We start from the raw sequence: 21,717 nt of genomic DNA, 5'->3' as shown, positions 1-21,717 counted from the left end.
AGGAAATCATGCATAACAAAGAAACTCACACTGGGGTGATCTGAGTAACTGGGATGATCCGCCTCAGATCACCCCTGTTAGAACAAAGGAGATGGGATGTAAACATTTTTATAGGCCTGTGTTTTGAGACAGAACAAATTATGGTATACCGTTGTCTTGGTTGTCTGTTTGACATCATCAGGTGGTACATTAACTACAACCACTGCTGTCACCATTTGACAAGACAGTCACTTTGGTGACCTGTATCAATACAGCAAAAATAATGAATAATAAAGAATAGCCATTTTGTACCTATGCCAAGGGGATAGATACTTCATGCAAAACATTATTATCTATTGTTTCATTGCATTTAATAGAAAAAGCGCATTTTGTGGCATATTAAACCAAGATCTTTGTAGATAATCCTTAGACTTTCTAAGAGTATTTTGTTATAAAATTTGAACAAAGATTACTCACCTATTTTTCTATGATTTGTTAGCATTTTTTTGTTACAAAAGGTCCTAAACAACCTTTACATTCCAAATTACGTCGTGCTGAGTCACCAAAGTCGAGCGAACCCGAGAATGTGTACTTGAATTGATCGATGTTTATATTTATATTAACCAATATTTAAGTTTATAAACTTGTTTTTAGGAAATCATAATGATTGATAACACTGCATGCATTAATCCTCTATCTATCAAGTACAGAATTTGCCAAATATGAAAGTACAAAAGGGAAAGGCTGTGGATTTTTCTATAACATTTCCATATGTTTAGCATTAAATCAACACAAGAGTACATAGTTTCTAAAAACGGTATTTCACATCTTAAATTTTACCGTAATATTGTACTAAAAGCGCTGAAATCACTATGTGATCCGTGTAAACTCAACGAACCTTTAAACAAACTTAATAGTAAAGGTCATCTTTCCAATATTGTAGTTGGATCTCTAAATATAGTTTACACCGGCACACTTTTCGATTTTAACATCAGTTAATTAAAACAGAACTTAATTTGTATTCATTGCAAACGGGATGTATGAATACACACCCACGTTTATTTTTCTATATCAACTCCTAACTATCCGCCACTGCAAGTCATGTCTTCTTTGACTGTCCATCACGTTAAAATATACCCAAATCGTACTTTCTTGTTAATTTGACCTGTTGATACAATTTGTAATGTGCTTTTGTTATTTATTGTTTTGATACATTGGATCTTAACATTAATATGGTTAACATACATAATTAAAAAGTCAATTGTTCATGAACAATTGAAAGGTCTTCCTTTTTTTCTTTTATTAAGTGCCTTCTTAGTTGAAAAAATATATGGTTTCTAGGGACTTTTATGTTCATAACAAGTGGTTACTAAGGACAAAAATCATTCCTAAGGATAAAAATATTACTACCAGTATTAAAAATGTCATATGTACTATTCATAGTATTTAAAGTTAAAAAAATAAGTGATTGCTAAGGACTTATGTGTCGTTGCTAGGAACAAAAATGTCATTTCCAGTATTAAAAATTTCATATTTATATTATTCATAGCCTTCTTAGTTCAAATATATATGGTTGCTAAGGTGTTTTATGTCGTTGCTAGGGACTTGAGCTCTAACCTTGACCTAACTTTGTATTATGCTGAGCATTTTTGCAATTCAAAGTTTCTTTCTATCTCTAACCATTTTTGAGTTATAAGCAAACAATCATCATTTCGGACTCCAAAAACAGTTTTGGTGCCCTAGTTCCATAACAGTTGGTCCAATAATTTTAAACCCATATACCAAATGTAGATCTTGACAAGACACACAATTTCTCCGTTACATTTTATCAGCCATCTTTTACGGTTATTGAGTAAATCCGATAACAAGCTACGGTCAACATTTAGGTCATGACCTTGACCTTTGACCTTAGGTCAGTTTTCATGGTCACGTGAAATGATGATCATTGGTGATGATCCTAGGTGGCTACAACTTACGGTTTCTGAGTTTTAGTGGCCACCGACATTGGTTAATTTTCAAAGGGGCATAACCCTACCAATAAGTCGTTGAATCTTTTCGATCCAAAACGAAGAACCAGGGTCTGTTCCTGAACAAATTCCACCCTTTGTTTTTTTTCTATCTATTATGGTTATGGAGTTAGAATGATAACAAGGTTTTCAGTGTTAGGGGAGGTAACCGCTATAAAGGAAATGTTACGGGGTCGTGCCCTCACCACAAGATAGCTTTTGATCAACCGATACTAGATACCTAATACCATTTCAACACGTCGCATACTTTTTTGGGAAATTTTGTTAAAGTTTGGCGGAAAGAATAATAATAATTAGAAGAAATACAGTAAGGTCTTTCCTTATAGAAAAAGAAAAGACCTTAATAATACCAATGTAATCAAAGCAATATCATAAATGTAATGAAGTAGTTTATTCAAAATACATAACGCTTTCCTTTGAATCTAGCAGAAATGCTCTTACATCCTCTTACTAACACCATGATATACTGTATGATGAGATGTGAGTAGGATTGAAACTCACTTCAGATAATACTGTTCGATGGGTGTTGCCAAACGGCGGAAACGGAAAACGGAATGGAAAACAGAAACGGAAAGAAATATTTATATGAACGGAATTGAATGGAAAAAAAAACGGAATGAACTACGAGAATAAATAAGACTGAAGAAAGTAACGGTATTTAGCTCCTATCCTATTGTCAACATAATTGTTGTGTGGTTTTGTTAGTTTAGTTTATACATATTTTATTTGTCATTTTTGACAAGATACGTTTAAACTAAACTAACGAAACCACACAACAATTATGTTGACAATAGGATACGAGCTAAATACCAAGGATTTGTAACTATACAAATCCTTGTAAATACCAATGAAAATAGTAAACAGTTTTGGAAATACAAAACAGCAGTAGCGGGTTAGAGGGTTCCGTGCGTTGGAACCTCCCCTTTTTGGGAGATCAATGCATTTGAATGGAGACATACAGTTGGAACCCACCTTTCTCCAAGGTTGGTTCCCCCTACCTCACCCTTTTAAATGACTGGATCCGCCCTGGACAGATGAATAAACAAGAGTTTATAGAGGGTATCTAGGTATATGTTCATCTTAAACAATGGGAACTTTCCAACATTATAGACTTGATAGTTCATGACGAAAAATATTTCTATCTTTTATCCAGAACCAAGAAAGGACAACCATTCCTTTAAAAAGTCTTATTATAACGGAAATTTTGCCTTGTTTGTAGATCTTGTCTTGCTGACAATTTTTTTTTGTAAAAGTTCTACCTATCGCTTATAGTTTTCAAGAAAAATTTGCAAAACACTCAAGATTGGTAAACTCATTTAGAGCGAAAACTAAAAAAAAAAACCCACTAAAGATTGGTATTAAAATCATTTAGAGCGAAAACTCAAGTAACGAGTGGACTAACGATTTCGCAAGATATTTTAATCTCCTTATAGATCTTGGAAAGTGGTAAAATTCATCATATAAGGGCGATAACTTCTATAAGAAATCATTTGACCATTTTGACGTGAATGTACATTAAGTAGAGCTCAACATTCTAAAGATTTTTTTCACATCAGCATGATCAGGGTTTCGCTATTCAAAGCGGGTTTCAAAAGTTTTATTCCTATGTTTTAATTTTAGCCATGTCGGCTATATTTGCTGGCAGTCAGACTTATACAACACACTTTTTAAACTAAATACACCAATAATAATTGTTGTATATAGTTTAACCGAAACTGTAAGATGACTTACCAAAAGACATGTGTTCGATAAATTTGGCCGAGTTTTGGAAAAGTTAACAAAAACGAAAACGGACGACGGACGCCAAGTGACGAGAAAAGCTCGCTTGGAAGGCCAGGCAGATAAAAAAAAGAGCTCTGAAAGTATACTGCCACTTGAGACTTAACTAGGTCCACCAGCAGAAAACGACCATGACAGAACAGAAACATTGAGTGAACAATTCACTATAATTGTATCATCTAAGAAGACATTAATTAAATATGTGCCATTAAATAAACCGTTTGAAAATTATAATAAGTACTCAATACAGCAAAAGTATCATGCTAAGGGTCAGAAGAAATAAGCCATAGAAGTAAAAAAAAAATATAAACAGAGCTAGAAACTATCATACCATTATTCACCAATTTTTCAACAATCATCAATACCTGATGAATGGACAAAAGCAAACATGTGTGCATTTGCGCTAAGTATATTAAACATGCATTATATGCAAGATGCTTTACATATAATATGCTCAAACACAATGCGTAACCGGCTAGATTATTATAATATCATCAATGCTTTATGTAGATATCGCAGTTGCAACTATGTGCTGTCATCGATGATTTGTTAGTCTGATGGTCTTTCGGTCTTCTTTTTTTTCTTTTTTATTCATGGCGCTGTCAGTTTATTTTCGACTTGTGAGTTTGAATGTCCCTTTGGTATATTTCGCCAATCTTTTAATGTTTTTAACCATATAGTAAAATAGCACACTGAATGAGTGACACTTTTTTCAATTGTAATATTTATGAAATAAAATTCACGGCTACTTGATAGGGGTTAAATTTTCAGAGAGGAATCAAGCGCATAATATTTAAAGTAGTGTGGATTTTGAAAACCCTAGGACGTTGACTACAAATAACGTAAGTGCACGGTGCACATCGTACATCCATGTAGCTATAGGCTACTTATTTTCCGCCACATCTAACACTGACTAACCAAGTTCGAGAGGGATAACTATTTTACATCCCAGCTGTTTCAGATTAGACGAAAAAAACATTTACAATTCATAAAATCTAGTTTAGAACGCCACACAACCATTAAAATATATTTTATATATTACTATATGATGTATACCCTTTATGACCCCGAACACGATTAGTAGATATCAAACAATGTCAACTCACCCCAATTGCCAATCGGCCCATACAATATCGCCACTTTACAAAACAATCGCCCAACTCTTGTTTACCGACTCGCCCCACTTTTGAAAAAGTGTAAAATCATATTGAACAATCAGTCTGACAACTCACTTATTAACGAAAAAGGTTTAAACCCCAATTAATAAAGGTCTGCCAACTCGCCCCACTTATAAAAAGCTCTTGCTTCCTTTAAGTATGTCAAATAACTGTTAATTCGTATCCAGTCATCCTGTTGTAGTGGTATGTGTCGTGGCTTGATATGCTAAAGGTCTTGAGTTCGAATCCCAGCATATACAATGGATTTTTTCTATTTGAATTTTGATAGATAGTCTTCTCTGTATAATTAATTAAGTTTTATAGTGGATTTGACATTCCCGCCAAAATGTTACAGAACAAAGGAAAACATGCATAACAAAGAAACTCAAACTGGGGTGATCTGGTAGGGGTGATCCGGCTCAGATCAACCCTGTCAGAACAAAGGAGCTGGGATGTAAATGGATGAGAAAGGCTTTGTATAGTGGTGTTTTTATTAATTTGTACATAAAAATAAATTTACGGTATTTCAAGTTTTTATTTTATTTCCTAGGTTTCCTTATCGGTTGTTGTTCATACTGCATCATTGTCCCATTAGGTATCTTTTACGTTTTCTTTCCATTATACAAGAAAAGATACAACGTCGAATTTATGAAAATCACCAATTCAGAACAGCGCAACAAGATACACCAAATCACCAATCTTGATTCAAAGCAAGTAAAAAAAGAAACAAAGAAAAAAAAAGCAATAAAATTAAAGCATTTCCCAAAATAATTATTATTTCACAACCTATCTTTTAATAGAATCGAGGCCAATGTCCATCTTTTTAGTCTGTATGTAGATTGTTTGGGGGGTTGGTTACTATCTTATTGATATTTATCCAACATTTCTATTAAGATAAGAAAAGTCGAACATATACTATAACGTATGAACGCCGTACACATCACCTGAATACTTTATTCTTTAAATTCTTTTATTTCAAATTTATTCCACTGTTTTTCTTTCTTGTAAACATAAGTTATACGCGTAAAACGTGGCCATGTAGATAAAATAACCAAAAAAGAACAGATGTTTGTTCTTTCTGTTTCTGTTTCCGTTTCCGTATTCCGTTCCGTTTTCCGTTTCCGCCATTTAACAACACCCCTGTTGAATAAATAAAGTATGCAGTATCAGTCTATGGAAGAAGCGATTCGATAAAAACTTTTCTTATATCAACGAGCGATATTGTCTGATATCAACGAGTTGCATTGTGGGAAATTTCAGACGAATCTTAGCATTTGTACGAAGAAAGGCAGATTTCTCGGCATAAAGTAATGACTCTTTTCTTAAAACAGGGTGACATTAAACACGACATACGTCTGGTGTATAATTTCCATGAATTATCTTATGTAATAATGATTTTATCATTTGTAGGTGTACACATTCTATAAATATCATGTAGCAAATTCAGTGGAATGCAATTGAGATTAATTCAATTGTTTGCTAAGCCAAAATCACCTATAAGTCAAAGATACTGCTATATTTTATTATATCAATGCGATATTTGTCTTATATCATAGCGATGATTTTTTAATATCAAAAATTTATGAATAAGATACTTTTCTAATATAACTGCTATAGTTTCTAATATAAAATGAATACGATGACACGTCACAATGCATGTCAAGAAAACTGCAAACATAATTCACAAACTTAGATCATGACCGGTTTAATGGTTTAGGATCAATATCACTTAAATTTCGTAACTGTAACAAAATAAACGCTTACATAAACTTATCATTTCAAAAATGTTGCTTGACCCTATTGATAGTTGAAAGTGTTAACAACCTGTTCAGTCTATTGTTTTTCAATCACATGGTTTAACCGACAAATTCTATTTGAAGTGATAATGCAATGGCGGAATTTAAATGTGGTTGCAAATAGTCTACCGACCTATTAGATTCTAATATCTGGTCACACTGCAATAGCCTATCCACCTTGGCAATATCGGAATAGACAAAAAATATCATTACTTAAAAGAAACATTCATTCAAACAATCCAATCCAATACAACTCCAAATTACAATGAATATTCAAATGGTAAAATGAATAATCCAAACAAATTAAAATGCACAAATGCTGATGTCCCGAACTTTGAAGATACCAACTGAGTAGCCTCAGACTATAAATTGGACAACTTCAGATACAATGAAAATCAAAAATCTTGTCGAACAGAAAATGTATTTATTATTAACATAGAAAAAAAATATTGAGAAGGAAAACAGTTCTTTTTTTTATATCAAAGACTTTTCCCGTTGGTAAATCGAAATCTCTATGAACATAATCTGCTCGCCACGTGGACGCTATTTTACATCGCGATGACCGTGAGGGCATTCCGATGTATTGTTGCCACAGAGATTTGACTTTCGTTTTTGACTTGGTGCAAAATAACAATCCGTATCGCTTGTTATAAATTCATTTCTTCAATGAGTACTAAAAAAAATGTTAAGAACACAAATAAATGAGATGTAAATGTCTTGACGTTAGAAATGTGTATATATCTTTTCTATATTTATAAATTTAGATCGTTCAGTTTGAGGACTGGAAAGTAGTTATTTATAAGGGGAATTTTTTAAAGATTTATAGATATAAGAAGATGGTGCATGAGTTCGAATGAGACAACTTTCCATCAAAGTATTAATTGTTTAAAGTAAACCATTATAGATCAAAGTAGGGCCTTACACACGGAGCCTTGGCTCACAGCGAACACCACGCTATATAGGAACATAAACATTACTAGTATTAAACCATTCAAACAGGAAATCAACGGTCAAATTTGTATAAAAAAGGAGATTCAAAAGTACATTTCAACTTTGTCGAATCAATCTGAACGAGGACAGTATGATTCATCTTTATCACAAGTTAGTTTCATTGTTATCAATAAAGAAAGTCTTCAATGCGTGTGTTGCGAGAATATCGGATATATATTATTTCGGTGCGTTCATTATAAAATTTGCTTAATGTTATATATGTGAACAATCATTTTGATACTTAGCTATTTGATTACGACATTGTTTATTAAACCCTTATTTGATTAGTTTTGCTTCCAAAACCAATTGAGAAATTAGTAAGATGTTATCAAAAAACAATTTGAATTTAAGCAATGGTCTTAAAACTGCTTATTTACATACAATACTACTAAGAAGTAAAATCACAAAAATACTGAACTCCGAGTAAAATTCAAAACAGAAAGGCTCTTATCATATGGTAAAATCAAATGATAGAACACACCAAACGAATGAATAACAACTATCATATTTCTGACTCGGTACTGGCATTTTCAAATTTTGAAAATGGTGGATTGAACCTGGTTTTATAGCGCTTAACCTCTCACGTGTATGACAGTCTCATAACATTCTGTCATATTTACAACGATGCGTGAACAAAACAGACATAATAGGTAAAATTGTCAAAATATGGGTACAGCAGTCTAATATTAATACTAATAAGTACTAATATTGATATAACAAAAACACCGCTTTGATATTTTAAAAGTATCGCATTAATATAAGAACTAATAGCATTTGTTTATTTATGTATATAAGAAAAACAAAGCACTTCAAATTTTACACGGACATAAACTTTAGCTTCTAACTAACTTCTGAAAGTATATTTAGACTCAATTGTTGTTTATATTTGAACGATAAGTTTTAAAATTAGTATTTTCTTAATTTTTCGTTGTCGAAAACAACATTTCCCGCATGGAATGTCTGCATATTTACAATTGATATTAGACAATATCGCTATGTGATATAAGAAAAGTTTTTATCGATACGCTTCTTCCATAGACTGAGTATCATTTTCCAAATTACACTACAAAAAAATTTTTTTTTGGCAAGATTTAGTCTTCACTAGACATTGATGTTCTCGTGTGATAGCAATCCAATTTACTAAATGAAATTGGTATAATGATATTTTTCAATTGACGTAAACGATACCTATTTAACTGCATTTTGACAAGTTATGTCTCTTCAGTGATTGTCATGGCCAAAAAGTTTGAAATACATTTTTTTTCAAAAGTTGAATAGTTGATTCCCACAAGGGACCAAAAAAGCAATGTGTTCTCTACCAAAATTCAAGGAATAAAATGTTGTACGCCAGATGTATGTTTCGTATACTTTTTTGGGGTTTAAGGTGTCTTCACCAATAGAACAGTTCATATAATATTACATTACAGGCGGGCGAGGAAGAGTGGTGTGTATATTTATTGTTGATTATCGACAGTGTTCCTCTATACTGTCTTGTTTAACGTGTAGTGACCCCATCATAATCATACATACGCAGAAATGAATTCAACACAAAGGAATAGCTTTTGTTCTTGTCAAGAATGTATTCATCTCAATTAATAGCTTATATAACAGCAAAAACATGATACAAAAAAAGTAAAATGCTTGCATTTCAATCCCCATATGTCATTTTATACATATTTGCAAGACTTTATCTTATCAGTCAAATGCATTCAATTATTTAAAAAATAAGATGAAATTATTTCACAAAAAACTTACATATGATTTTGCCAACGTTGTGACATTACGTATCTATACATTTCAATAATTGTCATATTTGCCGAAAACAACTGTTAGAAATTGTAAACATTGAACTGGTTTCGTTGATTATCTAATAAGAAGCATATTCATGTTTAAGATTTGCGGAAGCATGAATATTTGCTAAATGGTATTTGGTTCATGAAAGTCTTTAAATAAGGGTTTGGTTCGATATTCCAAGAGATAATCAAAGATTAATGGAGATTGAAATAGAACATGAAATGCTATCAAATAGCTGAAGGTAAAAAAGCTTTGTATCAAAATGCATCCCGTGTCTATTTAGATTTGATGACAGGAAGGTTTAATTTGTTTATTTTGACGTTCTGTCAAGTTTGTCAAAAAGGAGCGATATGCCAAGGTGCTAGTGCAACGCTGTATTATATTGACGATGAGGTGCTCGTGCGACTCACAGTTCTGAAAATCTACGATAACTTGGAAACCCTAACGTAAACTCTAACTGACGGCACACGATACCGATAAAAATCCATAAAACTGCGAAAGTTTGCACTTATTTCCAAATGACAAGTTACACTTAAAATATAAACATTGAAATTCCACACTCGTAGCCTAATCACCTACGTGTCGTTATGACGTCATTGAAAACAGTAAAAAAGTTCCTTAAAGACGATTAAAAATTGTTATTATTGTATCTTTATTATATTCCATGTATTCAAAACCCTTAACCCAGCAAGTGATTTGATCATTCTTCAGCAATATGTTATGTAATATTGTAATAATGAAAGTACTGTTTCACGGAAGCAACCATTCCCCGGAATGTCGACTTCTTGCAAAACAACAAGTAATATCTATGATTGAATTTGAAAGGTAATCGATTTCTACGATGTGTCAAATAACGTTAAAAATGAAGGAATAATATAGTCAACATGATTTTTTATAAACTCCTCAACATTGAAATTGACCAGTTAAGATGGTGATCGAAATGACAGTTGAATTGTATCACTTGTAAAACTTTGACAATTGGATAGATATTTTGTTATGTGTCATTCTAATTGCTTTAAACTGCACGAGTTATGAACATATTCAAATTGATACACATAATTGAAGATCCGCAAAGCTATTTTAAAAATGTATGAAAATCAACAAAGACTGTAATTCTTTTTTGTATAAAGTTTTACAGATATTAATCCAAATAAATTTTGAAATATTTTTTTTTTTTTTTTTTTTTTTTTTTTTTTTTTTTTTTTTTTTATCATAACTGACATTACTCATCCATAAAAATATTTACATACATTAAATATTTTTTTATGGATCAGTCATACGTTATTTGAATTGCAAGGTATCTCCCAAATACGTCTCAACATACTGACTGACACTTGATGAATAGTAACTAACTTATTATCGTTATTTTCACAATTTCTAAAATCATAAGCTAGCATAAAACCGCTTATAGGATGTAATCTTAATCCATTTTTTTTTATACACAAAGCAACATACACATCTTCCAGATGAAAAAACGGAACTGTTTTTGATATTTCAACTATTTTTGTGATAACGTTTAAACTGGTGACGTATCCAGTACCAGAACAATAACCCGGATATGTTTTTTCTGGATAGCTTTCAAATGAAGCATACCATTTGGATCTTTTATCTCGTATAGGACTTGCAATACGTTGACAACTTCCTCCAACGGCGTTCTGTAACGCATTGGCGTTCTCGTTTATGACTCTTTTAAGTCCAGGAATATGCACGTATACATCATCATCCGTTTTCATAACGAACTGTGCATTTCTGCAGTGTTTTGTTGCCCATTGAAAACTCATCATTGTTTTATAAGTTAGATTATTGTATGTGTCCTTAAAGCTTCCCAAAATAATATCCATTGTTTGAAAGTTTTCTTCCTCTAATTCTTTAGTCATTTGCGATTCTCCAAGTAGAAATACGTATCTGATATTTCCTTTGTTCATTTTTGTATGCTTCAACCAAGTATCTCTAATAGCGTCTCGACTCAACTTATTTTGCGGAGAAGACATTATCATAATTAATATATCGATAGACTCGTTACTAGGTTTACAAATTTCTTCATTATTGATAATTAAATCAATGCTTTCTGAGAAGCACCCAGTACATTTATGTTGCCTGACAATTTGGTTTTGTTTATTAGATGGTTTAGTTCTAGTATGCATAGTTTGATTTAATTTAACAATTGTCTGAGTGTGTGATTTTTGAAGAGTTGTGAAAGTTTTGATCGTTTGCACAACTTTTGTGCCACCTGTACCATCATATTCAAAGAATGGTTTTACATACAACGTTAATGATCTGACGTTGGTGTAAAGGTAACAGAACATTGGAAATGCAATTCCGAGTGATATAATACATGGAAGCAGACGTACAACTGTCGTCTGGAAATTTCTCCGCTTCATGTGCACAATTTTAAGCATGTTTTCTGCTTTTCCCGTGAGAAGGTTCTACGTACATCTGAAAAAAACAAGACAGTTTGGCTACATGAACGATTTTTCAAATCATACATACAATTTCTTTTTTCGTAAACCAACAATTATAAAAAAAGAAGATATGGTTTGTTTGTCAATGAGACAACACTCCACAACACCAAAATAGCACAGAAATTAACAACTATAGGTCACCATACGGCTTTCAACAATGAGCAAAGCACATACCACACAATCAGCTATAAAAGGCCCTGAAATGACAATTTAAAACAATTCAAACGAGAAAACTAACGGCCTAATTTATGTATAAAAATGGAAAGAAAAACAAATGTGTAACACATATTCAAACGACAACCACTGAATTACAGGCTCCTGATTTGGACAGGCACATACATACATAATGTGGCGGGGTTAAACATGCTAGCGGGATCCCAACCCCCCTAACATGGGACAGTGGTATAAGAGTACAAAATAAGAACGAACTATAAAAATCAGTAGAAAAAGTCTTAATTCATCAGAGGTACAAAAATACAAGTGGACGTGGACTTTGCCTATTTAATAGAAAAATGTAATTATAAAACGGAAAACAATTACATTGACATGATTGAGAGCCAGAGAAGTTTACACACATATGCTGCTGGGTCTGTGGTTAAGTGTTCAGATTGCCATCTGAACTCCAAATTCCAACTACTTATACATTGTTGGAATGTTGCATACAAACTGTGCTCTTACAAAGGTTTTTGGATGTTTTTTTCACACCCATTTTCTTTCATAGTGATGAGGTCAGTACATCATATTGCACAGCAAACCTTAATGTAATATCATATTAAACACCTCACTTATTTAGCTCACCTCAGCAATACTTTTAACCTGCTGCTGTGCTATTTGAGCAAGTAAATAGCATTGACTGTTTATTACTCTGTGCTATGAATACACAATTGAAACCTTGGAATTTCACTTGTGAGGTTTGAAGCTGTGGTGTTTTGTTACACAATTTTTGTTGAGTGATAAATCAAAAGCTGTTGATATGTTTTTCAAGCAACACAAATGTGTATTCAATCTATAGAATTAGAAGTTACCTATTTCAATTCTTACATTCTTTAACTTTAAATGCTTGACGAAAATTCAATGTTAAACATGAGAATTGGAGAAAAACAGATAGTCATGGTGAATTTTTCATACACAGGATTTTGATCCATAGTTACAAACATTACTTTATTGTTTTGATGGTGGTACAGTTATAATAGATGGTCTGTCGTGCACATTTTAAATGATTTATAAGTTTGAAAAAGGAGATACCTTTAAGTTTAAATCAATTACAAGTGATACACTGAAAAAAACAACTTCTCGGGAGGGTTGGGATCCCGCTAACATGTTTAACCCCGCCACATTATTTATGTATGTGCCTGTCCCAAGTCAGGAGCCTGTATATTCAGTGGTTGTCGTTTGTTTATGTGTTACATATTTGTTTTTCGTTCATTTTTTTACTTAAATAAGGCCGTTAGTTTTCTCGTTTGAATTGTTTTACATTGTCTTATCGGGGCCTTTTATAGCTGACTATGCGGTATGGGTTTTGTTCATTGTTGAAGGCCGTATGGTGACCTATAGTTGTTAATGTCTGTGTCATCTTGGTCTTTTGTGGATAGTTGTCTCGTTGGCAATCATACCACATCTTCTTTTTTATATTCTGTTCCAGACTGTCCAAACTGTGTAAAAATAAATCCTAGAACTAGTGAATCATATTATTAGTACGGCGGCTTTGTGAAAAATTGTGCACATCCTGCTACAAGCATGAAATTTGGCATAGACATTCCTCAACTATTACTCTTTTATTTCAGATAGGGAGGCATTTGAAAAAAAAAATGTCTCACTTCTGGTAAAATCTAAAATGGCGGACGTAATACTTAAATCAGCCCAATATCAAAGGCTAGTGTGTAAAAATGTGTTATTATCATGCTACTATCATAATATTTGGTACAAACCTTTGTTTCTTACTACTTTTAAATAAATTAAATAGATGAGATGTCTTGAGAAACCCTACTTCAGGTTAAAATCCAACATGGCGAACATTGTACTTAAAAAAGCTTATTTTTTAGGGAGGGTAATTGAAATGTGTTTTAACGTATTGCTACTATCATTACATTGTACAGGAACCTTTCTGTGGTGCTTCTGATGGATACAATATATAAGACATATGTCTTAAAAAACCTTACTTCCGGTAATATCAAAGATTGCGGACATAGAAATATCATTTTATTATTCAAATTTTTAACTTATTTTAAAATGTAAAGAAAATGATTTTTTTTGTGCTGGTCATTAAAACTTTTGGCTTTAAGTTATCCCCAAAACCACTTATTCTATCATGTCGTAAATGTTTAAATATAAAGTTGACACTTCCGGTAAAAATATGACGACAATTTCAAAGATGACTCCTCAATCCATATCTTCGATGTAGAGTTTTGGATAGATTGATTAAAACAAAATAAAATCACTAAATAAAAGTACTAAACATACTTAAAATTACTACTATTTGGCCAAGAATACATGTTTATTCACAGTCACCACCACATGCACACATGGCAGTGCACAGGAGACCCGATTTTCGACATTAAAAATGACCGCGGCATCCTTTCGTACATCCACAATGTACAAGGTTCTGAAAAAATGATGAGGCCTCAGAAAGAGTTTTTTTAAAAGGGACCCTCTTTGTCCCTTTTGCAATCCATTAGTGCCTGGACTAGGTAGCATAAGAGCCAATCCCAAGCGTTTTACATGCTTGAAAAGACTAGACCAAGTAGTGGGAATAGCCTTACTTATAATTAGCCTTCCCTTTTGTGCAAAAAATGATTTTCTTGCTTCGTTAATCATGTTAGCTCCATCTGGTAAGTTTGTGCGATCTTACAGTAAAACCCCGGTGATTTAAGCTGATCAATCATCATTCTTTATGTTAAAGTCACATCTTCAAATACCATCAATGTCTCCCATGTAGTCTTTTTTTCCCTTTTCAAGCAAAGAGAGAACCGTATCACAACCAGTAAAGGTATAGGTCAGAAATAAGTGTGTGTGATCACTCATTGCCTAGTGCATTTCAAAGGCCATTGATAGATATTAATCCAAAGATTTTTGCCTCCCCAAACACAATCCATAGTTCGTCTGCCCCTATGTCACGGAATAGCGAAATAGTATTGACAGCATCATCAGTGACTGTTAATCATGACTCGTTTAAGTGCGTGTTTCACTGCATCAGACATATGCACCATGTCTCTTTATGTGAACATGGTGCTACACTTTAAATACATCACGTGGTGGATAAGATAGAATATCCTGAGCATTTGTTGCTACAACTACCATACTCATCAAAGACTTCATTCACTCTTGTTACAGTTTCAAGGTATTTTATTAAGGTAAGGACATAATACCCAATCATCATACTCGTTATGAAACACCTTGAAACTGTGACAACAGTGGATGTAGTGTCGGATGCGAACATAGACCATACTGGTAGTCTGAAAGCTGCTAAAAGAAGCCAGAGCAACATTTAGGGGAAAGGGAATACACAGACGAATTTAAGGTTAAAAACATCCTCAAAATTTGCAAAGTTTTCTGAGAGATGACGACAATAGGAAAGAACTTTTAAGTTTTTATTCACAGCAGCTTGCTCAATACAATTTTGAGTACAAGTTCGTTGTAGCAACAAATGCTGAGGATATTCTGTGTTATCCACCACTTGATGATGTTTTAAGTTTAGCACCATGTTTACACGAAGAGACTGACACTAGAATCAAGATCGATGTGTCTGATGCAGTGAAACACAGACTGAACTGAGTCATGACTCGAGCAGTCGATACTGATGTCATTGCTGTTTCGCTATTCCGTGACATAGGGGAAAACAAAATTTGGTTTACATTTGGAAGGAAAAAAGCATAAGATATATATCAATCCATGACCTTTCAAATGCACTAGGCATTAAAAGATAACACGTTTGCTGGAAAAGGAACTGCGTTTGTGACATTAATGAAGTTTGAAGATGTGACTTTAGCATTTAGAGTGATGATTGACCAGCCAACATCACCACATGGATTTGATAAATTTAATGTCATTGAAAACAATACGTGGTTGTGTTGTAAGATCGAAAAAAAAAGAAACAGATTTGGTTAACAAGGCAAGAAAATATGTGTTTTTGGAATTTATGGATGTGAGAAACAATACCGCCGTCTTTGTAAATGTGGGAAATCTGCTCTCCGATTGTGAATTGCGGCCCAACGAGTATGCTGATTGGGTATTATGTCCTTACCTTAATAAAATACCTTGAAACTGTAATACGAGTGGATGAAGTCTTGGATGTGTATGGTAGTTAAAGCAACAAATGGTCAGGATATTCTATCTTATCCACCACGTGATGTATTTCAAGTTCAGCACCAAGTTGACATTTAGAGGCAGACACTAGAATCATGGTGCATGTGTCTGATGCAGTGAAACACGAACTTAAACGAGTCATGATTCGAACAGTCGTTAATGATGATGCTGTCACTACTAATTCGCTATTCCGTGACATAGAGGTAGACGAACTATGGATTGTGTTTGGGAGGGCAAAAGACTTTGGATTAATATCTATCAATGGCCTAACAAACGCACTAGGAAATGAGTGATCTGACACACTTCTTGTTATCCTTGCATTTACCTGTAGTGATATGGTTCTCTCTTTGCTTGAAAGGGGAACAAAGATTATGTGGGAGACATTGATTGCACTTGAAGATGTGACTTTAACATAAAGAATGATGATTGATCAGACTAAATCACCGGGGTTTTACTGTAAGATTAACAGATGGGTATAACATGCATGGTTAACGAAGCAAGAAAATAACTATTTGCGCAAAAGGGAAGGCTTTTTGAGGCTATTCCCTCAACTTCTAGTCTTTTCCGGCATGTAAATCATGCACATTACTTAGGTAGGTGTTTAGGGAGACGAGCTTGGGATTGGCTCTAATGCTACCTACTTCAGGCGGGGACAAAGAGGATAACTTTAAAAAAACTCTTTTTGAGGCCTCATCATTTTGTCAGAAGCTTGTACATTGTGGATGTAAGAAAGGATGCCGCGGTCATTTTGAATGTGGAAAATCGGGTATCCCGTGCACTGCGATGTGTGCATGTCGTGGTAATCGTTATATATGGCCGAAAATTGTAGTAATTTCAAATATGTTTTAGTACTATAGTGATTTTATTTTGTTTTAATCAATCTATCCAAAACTCTACATCGAAGAAATGGATTGAGGAGTCATCTTTGAAATTGTCGTCATATTTTTACCGGAAGTGTCAACTTTATATTTAAACATTTACAACATGATAGAATAAGTGGTTTTAGGGATAACGTAAAGCCAAAAGTTTAATGACCAGCACACAAAAAATCATTTCCTTTACATTTTAAAAAAAGTTGAATATTTGAATATTAAATTGATATTTCTATGTCCGCCATTTTAGATATTACCGGAAGTAAGGGTTTTTAAGACATATGTCTTACACATTGTATCCTTCAGAAGCACTAACGATAGGTTCCTGCACAATGTAATGATAGTAGCAATACGTTAAAACTCATTTCAATTACCCTCCCTAAAAAATAAGCTTATTTAAGTACAATGTCCGCCATGATGGATTTTAACCGGAAGTAGGGTTTTTGTAGACATCTAATCTATAAAATATATCTAAAAGTAGTACATAACAAAGGTTTGTACCAAATATTATCCTAGTAGCATGATAATAACACCTTTTCAAAAACTAGCCTTCGATATTAGGCTGATTCAAGTATGACGTCCGCCATTTTGGATTTTTCCGGAAGTGAGATTTTTTTTAAATGCTTCCCTATCTGAAATAAAAGAGTAATATTGAGGAAACACCACCTTAACATTTGCGGCAACAGGGACGATTTTTCGTTTCCTATTGTTAATTTTCCGTTTTTGGATGGTGATGTTCATTGGCACCATCTTACGGTGGTTATATTTTACAACTATTTCGCTACGTCCGTGTCTGTTGTGACGTTTTTTTTTTTATTATAACGAACGTTATCTATGTAATGCTGGTAATTAATTAAGCCAGTAATTTCGTAACCACAATTACTTAAAACATTTACAAATTCATCAATAAATATAAAAAAGTTTGGTTGTACCTCTAGAAAACTTATTTCAAACGGGATAGCACATCCTCATTTTTATGGAAATATTATTTACCCAAAAATTTAGAAACGATCTTGGTAAACTTATTGATCCTTCAAACAAAGTTATTTTAAAAGGTTACCAATTCAACACTGTAATTAGATCATTGAATATTGTTTTTATTGGTATTAATATTGATTTTATTATCAGTAAACTGAAAGCATTGTTAGATGTGTACTGATTTGTAATTTAGTTTTAAATGCATATTTTTTTACAAGTTGATAGTTGCTTTGAACTAGCTGTCAGTAACTACAAGTACTCTCAGATTAGTACTGAGCGCTTTTTCGTTGTTGGGAGATACAAGTACCCGGCCACGGCCACTCTGTGTTTTGTTAGATGTATTTCTATTTGTATCCATCTGATGAGTTAAGCCTTTTTCAGATGATTTTTATAGTTCGTTCTTCTGTTGAAATGTTACACAACTGTCCCAGGTTAGTGGAAGGTTGGTATCCCTCGAACACGTTTAACCCCGCCACATTCAAAATTTATGTGCCTGTCCCAGGTGAAGACCCCGTAATTTAGTGGTTGACGTTTGTTGGTGTGTTACATATTTTATTCATTCATTTTTTTTGGTACTTAATTAATTAATGTTCCCGTTTGAATTGTCATTTCGGAGCCTTTTAAAGCTGACTATACGGTATGTGCTTTGCTCATTGTTGGCAGCCGTATGGTAACATATAGATATTAATTTCTGTGACATTTGGTATCTTGTGGAAAGTTGTCTCATTGGCAATCATACTACATCTTCTTTTTTATAGTACACATTTTTGTATCAATATTTTAAAGTGATATTGTTGTACGAGTCCTTACAGTTTCCGAGCACAACATCGTTTGTATGAAGTGTTTTGTCCTTAATCAAGTTTCTTTTTTTATTACCCTAAGAGAAATACGTATCTGGTCTTACTCATGTTCGTTTGTGCCATACAAGAAGTAGCACTAGACACAAAAAAGTAAATAACAAAATGTTTAATCATAGTGTAATCATGACTTTTTCATACATTTAACCAACTGTTTGTGTCATACATTTGTATGTAATAAGTTTCCTCCACAGATTTGATTTTCAATGTTATCATGGTGGAATATAATTCCTTTTCTGTGTATCCATTGTAAGATGCAGCATATATTTATCATTGGATAATATACAAAGGCCTTGAACAGTCATATTTCTCCAAAGAATTTGGCTCAAACTACAATAGTTATCCCTTTTAATGACACCTTTTCTAAAATTATTGATATGCATATACCATATATTAAATAACTAATAGTAATTTTTCCTTATTTTTAATGTAAAATGCAATCACAAATTTTGGGCGAAAAAAACTGGAAAAACATTACCATACTAAAGTTATTTCCGAAACAATGTCTGTTTTCGATAAGAAAATACGGACTGTCATACAGCTAAAACCCATAGTACATACGTTACCCGAACTTGATGTTCCTATAAAATCACTATGAAATCTTTATGAATCTGCAACTCTCCAAAAAACATTTATATTGCACACTAGCTTTTATGTTTGAAAACTGCAAAGACGCCAAGTGCTAACCTACTCATATAGCGGTGGACTGCTACCCTAATGTGAAATCCCGCTGCCTCAATTTTAAAGAATTTTGGTATGTTCAGCTAGCTGTAACGATGAATATGGTACTTTTTTTCAGGTGTTTAGTTAAAAAGATTTTATGAAGGTTAGCATATTATTTAGAAAGAAAATGCTTCAGCAAAGTGTAAAACCTAAAGTTTGTCTCATTTTATGGTCTGTTTGGTCTTTTAAAATTCTACAATAACCTCCAAAGAGGATAAATTGTACAGTATGTAGCTATTTGAAATCACACGCAGTTCAAAGTTGATTTAGATAGCGTACCAAACATTGGTTTGACACTTTTAAATAGGGTATACATTATAATAGTACTGTCAACTTTAGATGTATTCAATGCCAAATTATTACACAAATCCTGCTAAAAATGTTTATTTGTCTCATTTGCATGCTAAAATATGAAGCGATTCATTGTAAGGCTACTAAAGTGCAATATTTAGTTACGAGGGTAAAGCTAATGTAGTAAACATTTAAGACGGAACACTGTCTAATTTTAAACATGTCTGTGTTTGGTTGCCTAGAACAGTATACAATACAATTAATATGCATTGACATCCTAGAAATTCCCTTCTGAACTAATTAGGAATCGGTCAATAAATTGAAGTTATATGACCCCTTATATATATATATATATATATTGGAATATGCAATTATGTGTTCGTTGTCTTTTGTTTTTAATGTGACAAGCACTCCAAATCCACACATGGTTTATTCATCTTCTATTTTTGGTTTTGTCATACATTAAGGCTACTATGTTTCTCATACATGTGCATTTGTATGAAATGAGTATCTTCCATATATTTGGTTTCTAAAAAGTTTATGTGGTGAATTTTAATTCCTTTTTGTGTATCCATGGCAATGATTTCATTGATTCAAACAAAGCTGGGAAAAACAATGTGCAAAAACAGAACATTTTTCTGCCTTTTAGTACACGAAATTAGTAAAGAAAATGAAGATATAACATTGTTTATTCTTTCAAATTTGTATCTTAATGTGTATCTGTATCAAATTTATATAATAGAGATAATGTTATGCAACTGCTGTATTTAGTTACTAATTTGTTTGAAAAAAAGATTGCAAACTGAAATTACCGAATATTGCCCATTGCAGGAATCTTTGAATGGGAATACTTTTCAGAACTCTGACAACATATCTGTGTTTTTTTCCAGTTCACTCCATGACATTTCCTTTGTACAACATAACTGTGCTTATTTCAGCCAAATCAACGAAAGTGCCTTTGAGCAAATTATCAGTGTTCAACCCTGCCAAGCACGATATAAATGGGACCACACCACGTTTATTGATTTAGTTTTACTCGACATTTTCTATATTTCTGTATTGTATATCATGCAAAAAAAAAAAAACAGTTCAAATGCTTGCAAAACTACATCAAACGGGTAAATAAAGATTCATACAAAGCCTTATCATATGAATTAAATATTTTGCTAGTTAGTGCTTACCTAGATAAGATGTTTATTTTTGAGTTCAAATAAGTATTTTCCAACATGAATTTGTATCAAGGTGACTGAACAAAAGAACATACAAATGTATTAAAAGTTACATTCATAGAAAGCTCTGCTTGATTGAGCTTTGGTACTTTTATAGAGGATTATTTTAGCTATGTCTGAAATCTATACATACATGCTAACAGTGCTTTTATCCTACATGAACGTTTATATTTTCTTCACATTTTCGGATGTTTATAGAAAAACAAGAATATACTGAAAAGAAAAGAATTATGGTCCAAAATTATTTCTAAAGCTTCAAGTAAATACGTTTTTGAGAAAGACAATTTATCATTAATATATTTTTATCAAACCAAAATCATGATAATTGCGTTCAAACCAAAATGATATAATGATATAAATACAGTTTCCTTAATCTATTTGTTAAAAGTTGCGATCATGCAGAGTTGGTGAATACAAAATCATACATTTATCTATTTATTGTGAAATTAATTTCTGAATTTTAATATAATATTTACTTTTA

At 32.8% G+C, this 21,717-nt stretch overlaps 1 protein-coding gene across 1 annotated transcript; it reads right to left on the bottom strand.

The window, feature by feature from the left end:
* Positions 1-8,119: 8,119 nt before the first annotated feature.
* Positions 8,120-21,325, bottom strand: LOC143070903 (beta-1,3-galactosyltransferase 5-like). Its single transcript, XM_076245009.1, has 2 exons — positions 21,189-21,325; positions 8,120-11,958 (listed from the first exon to the last, which is right to left on the bottom strand). The coding sequence occupies exon 2, from the start codon at positions 11,919-11,921 to the stop codon at positions 10,797-10,799; it is 1,125 nt and encodes a 374-aa protein (XP_076101124.1). The 5' UTR covers positions 11,922-11,958; positions 21,189-21,325; the 3' UTR covers positions 8,120-10,796.
* Between the last annotated feature and the right edge of the window lie 392 nt (positions 21,326-21,717).

This window comes from Mytilus galloprovincialis, chromosome 1 (genome assembly GCF_965363235.1).
Source record: "Mytilus galloprovincialis chromosome 1, xbMytGall1.hap1.1, whole genome shotgun sequence".
NCBI classification, from domain to species: domain Eukaryota; kingdom Metazoa; phylum Mollusca; class Bivalvia; order Mytilida; family Mytilidae; genus Mytilus; species Mytilus galloprovincialis.
Note: the sequence above shows the minus strand (reverse complement) of the source record. Positions and strands in the feature narration are given on the sequence as shown.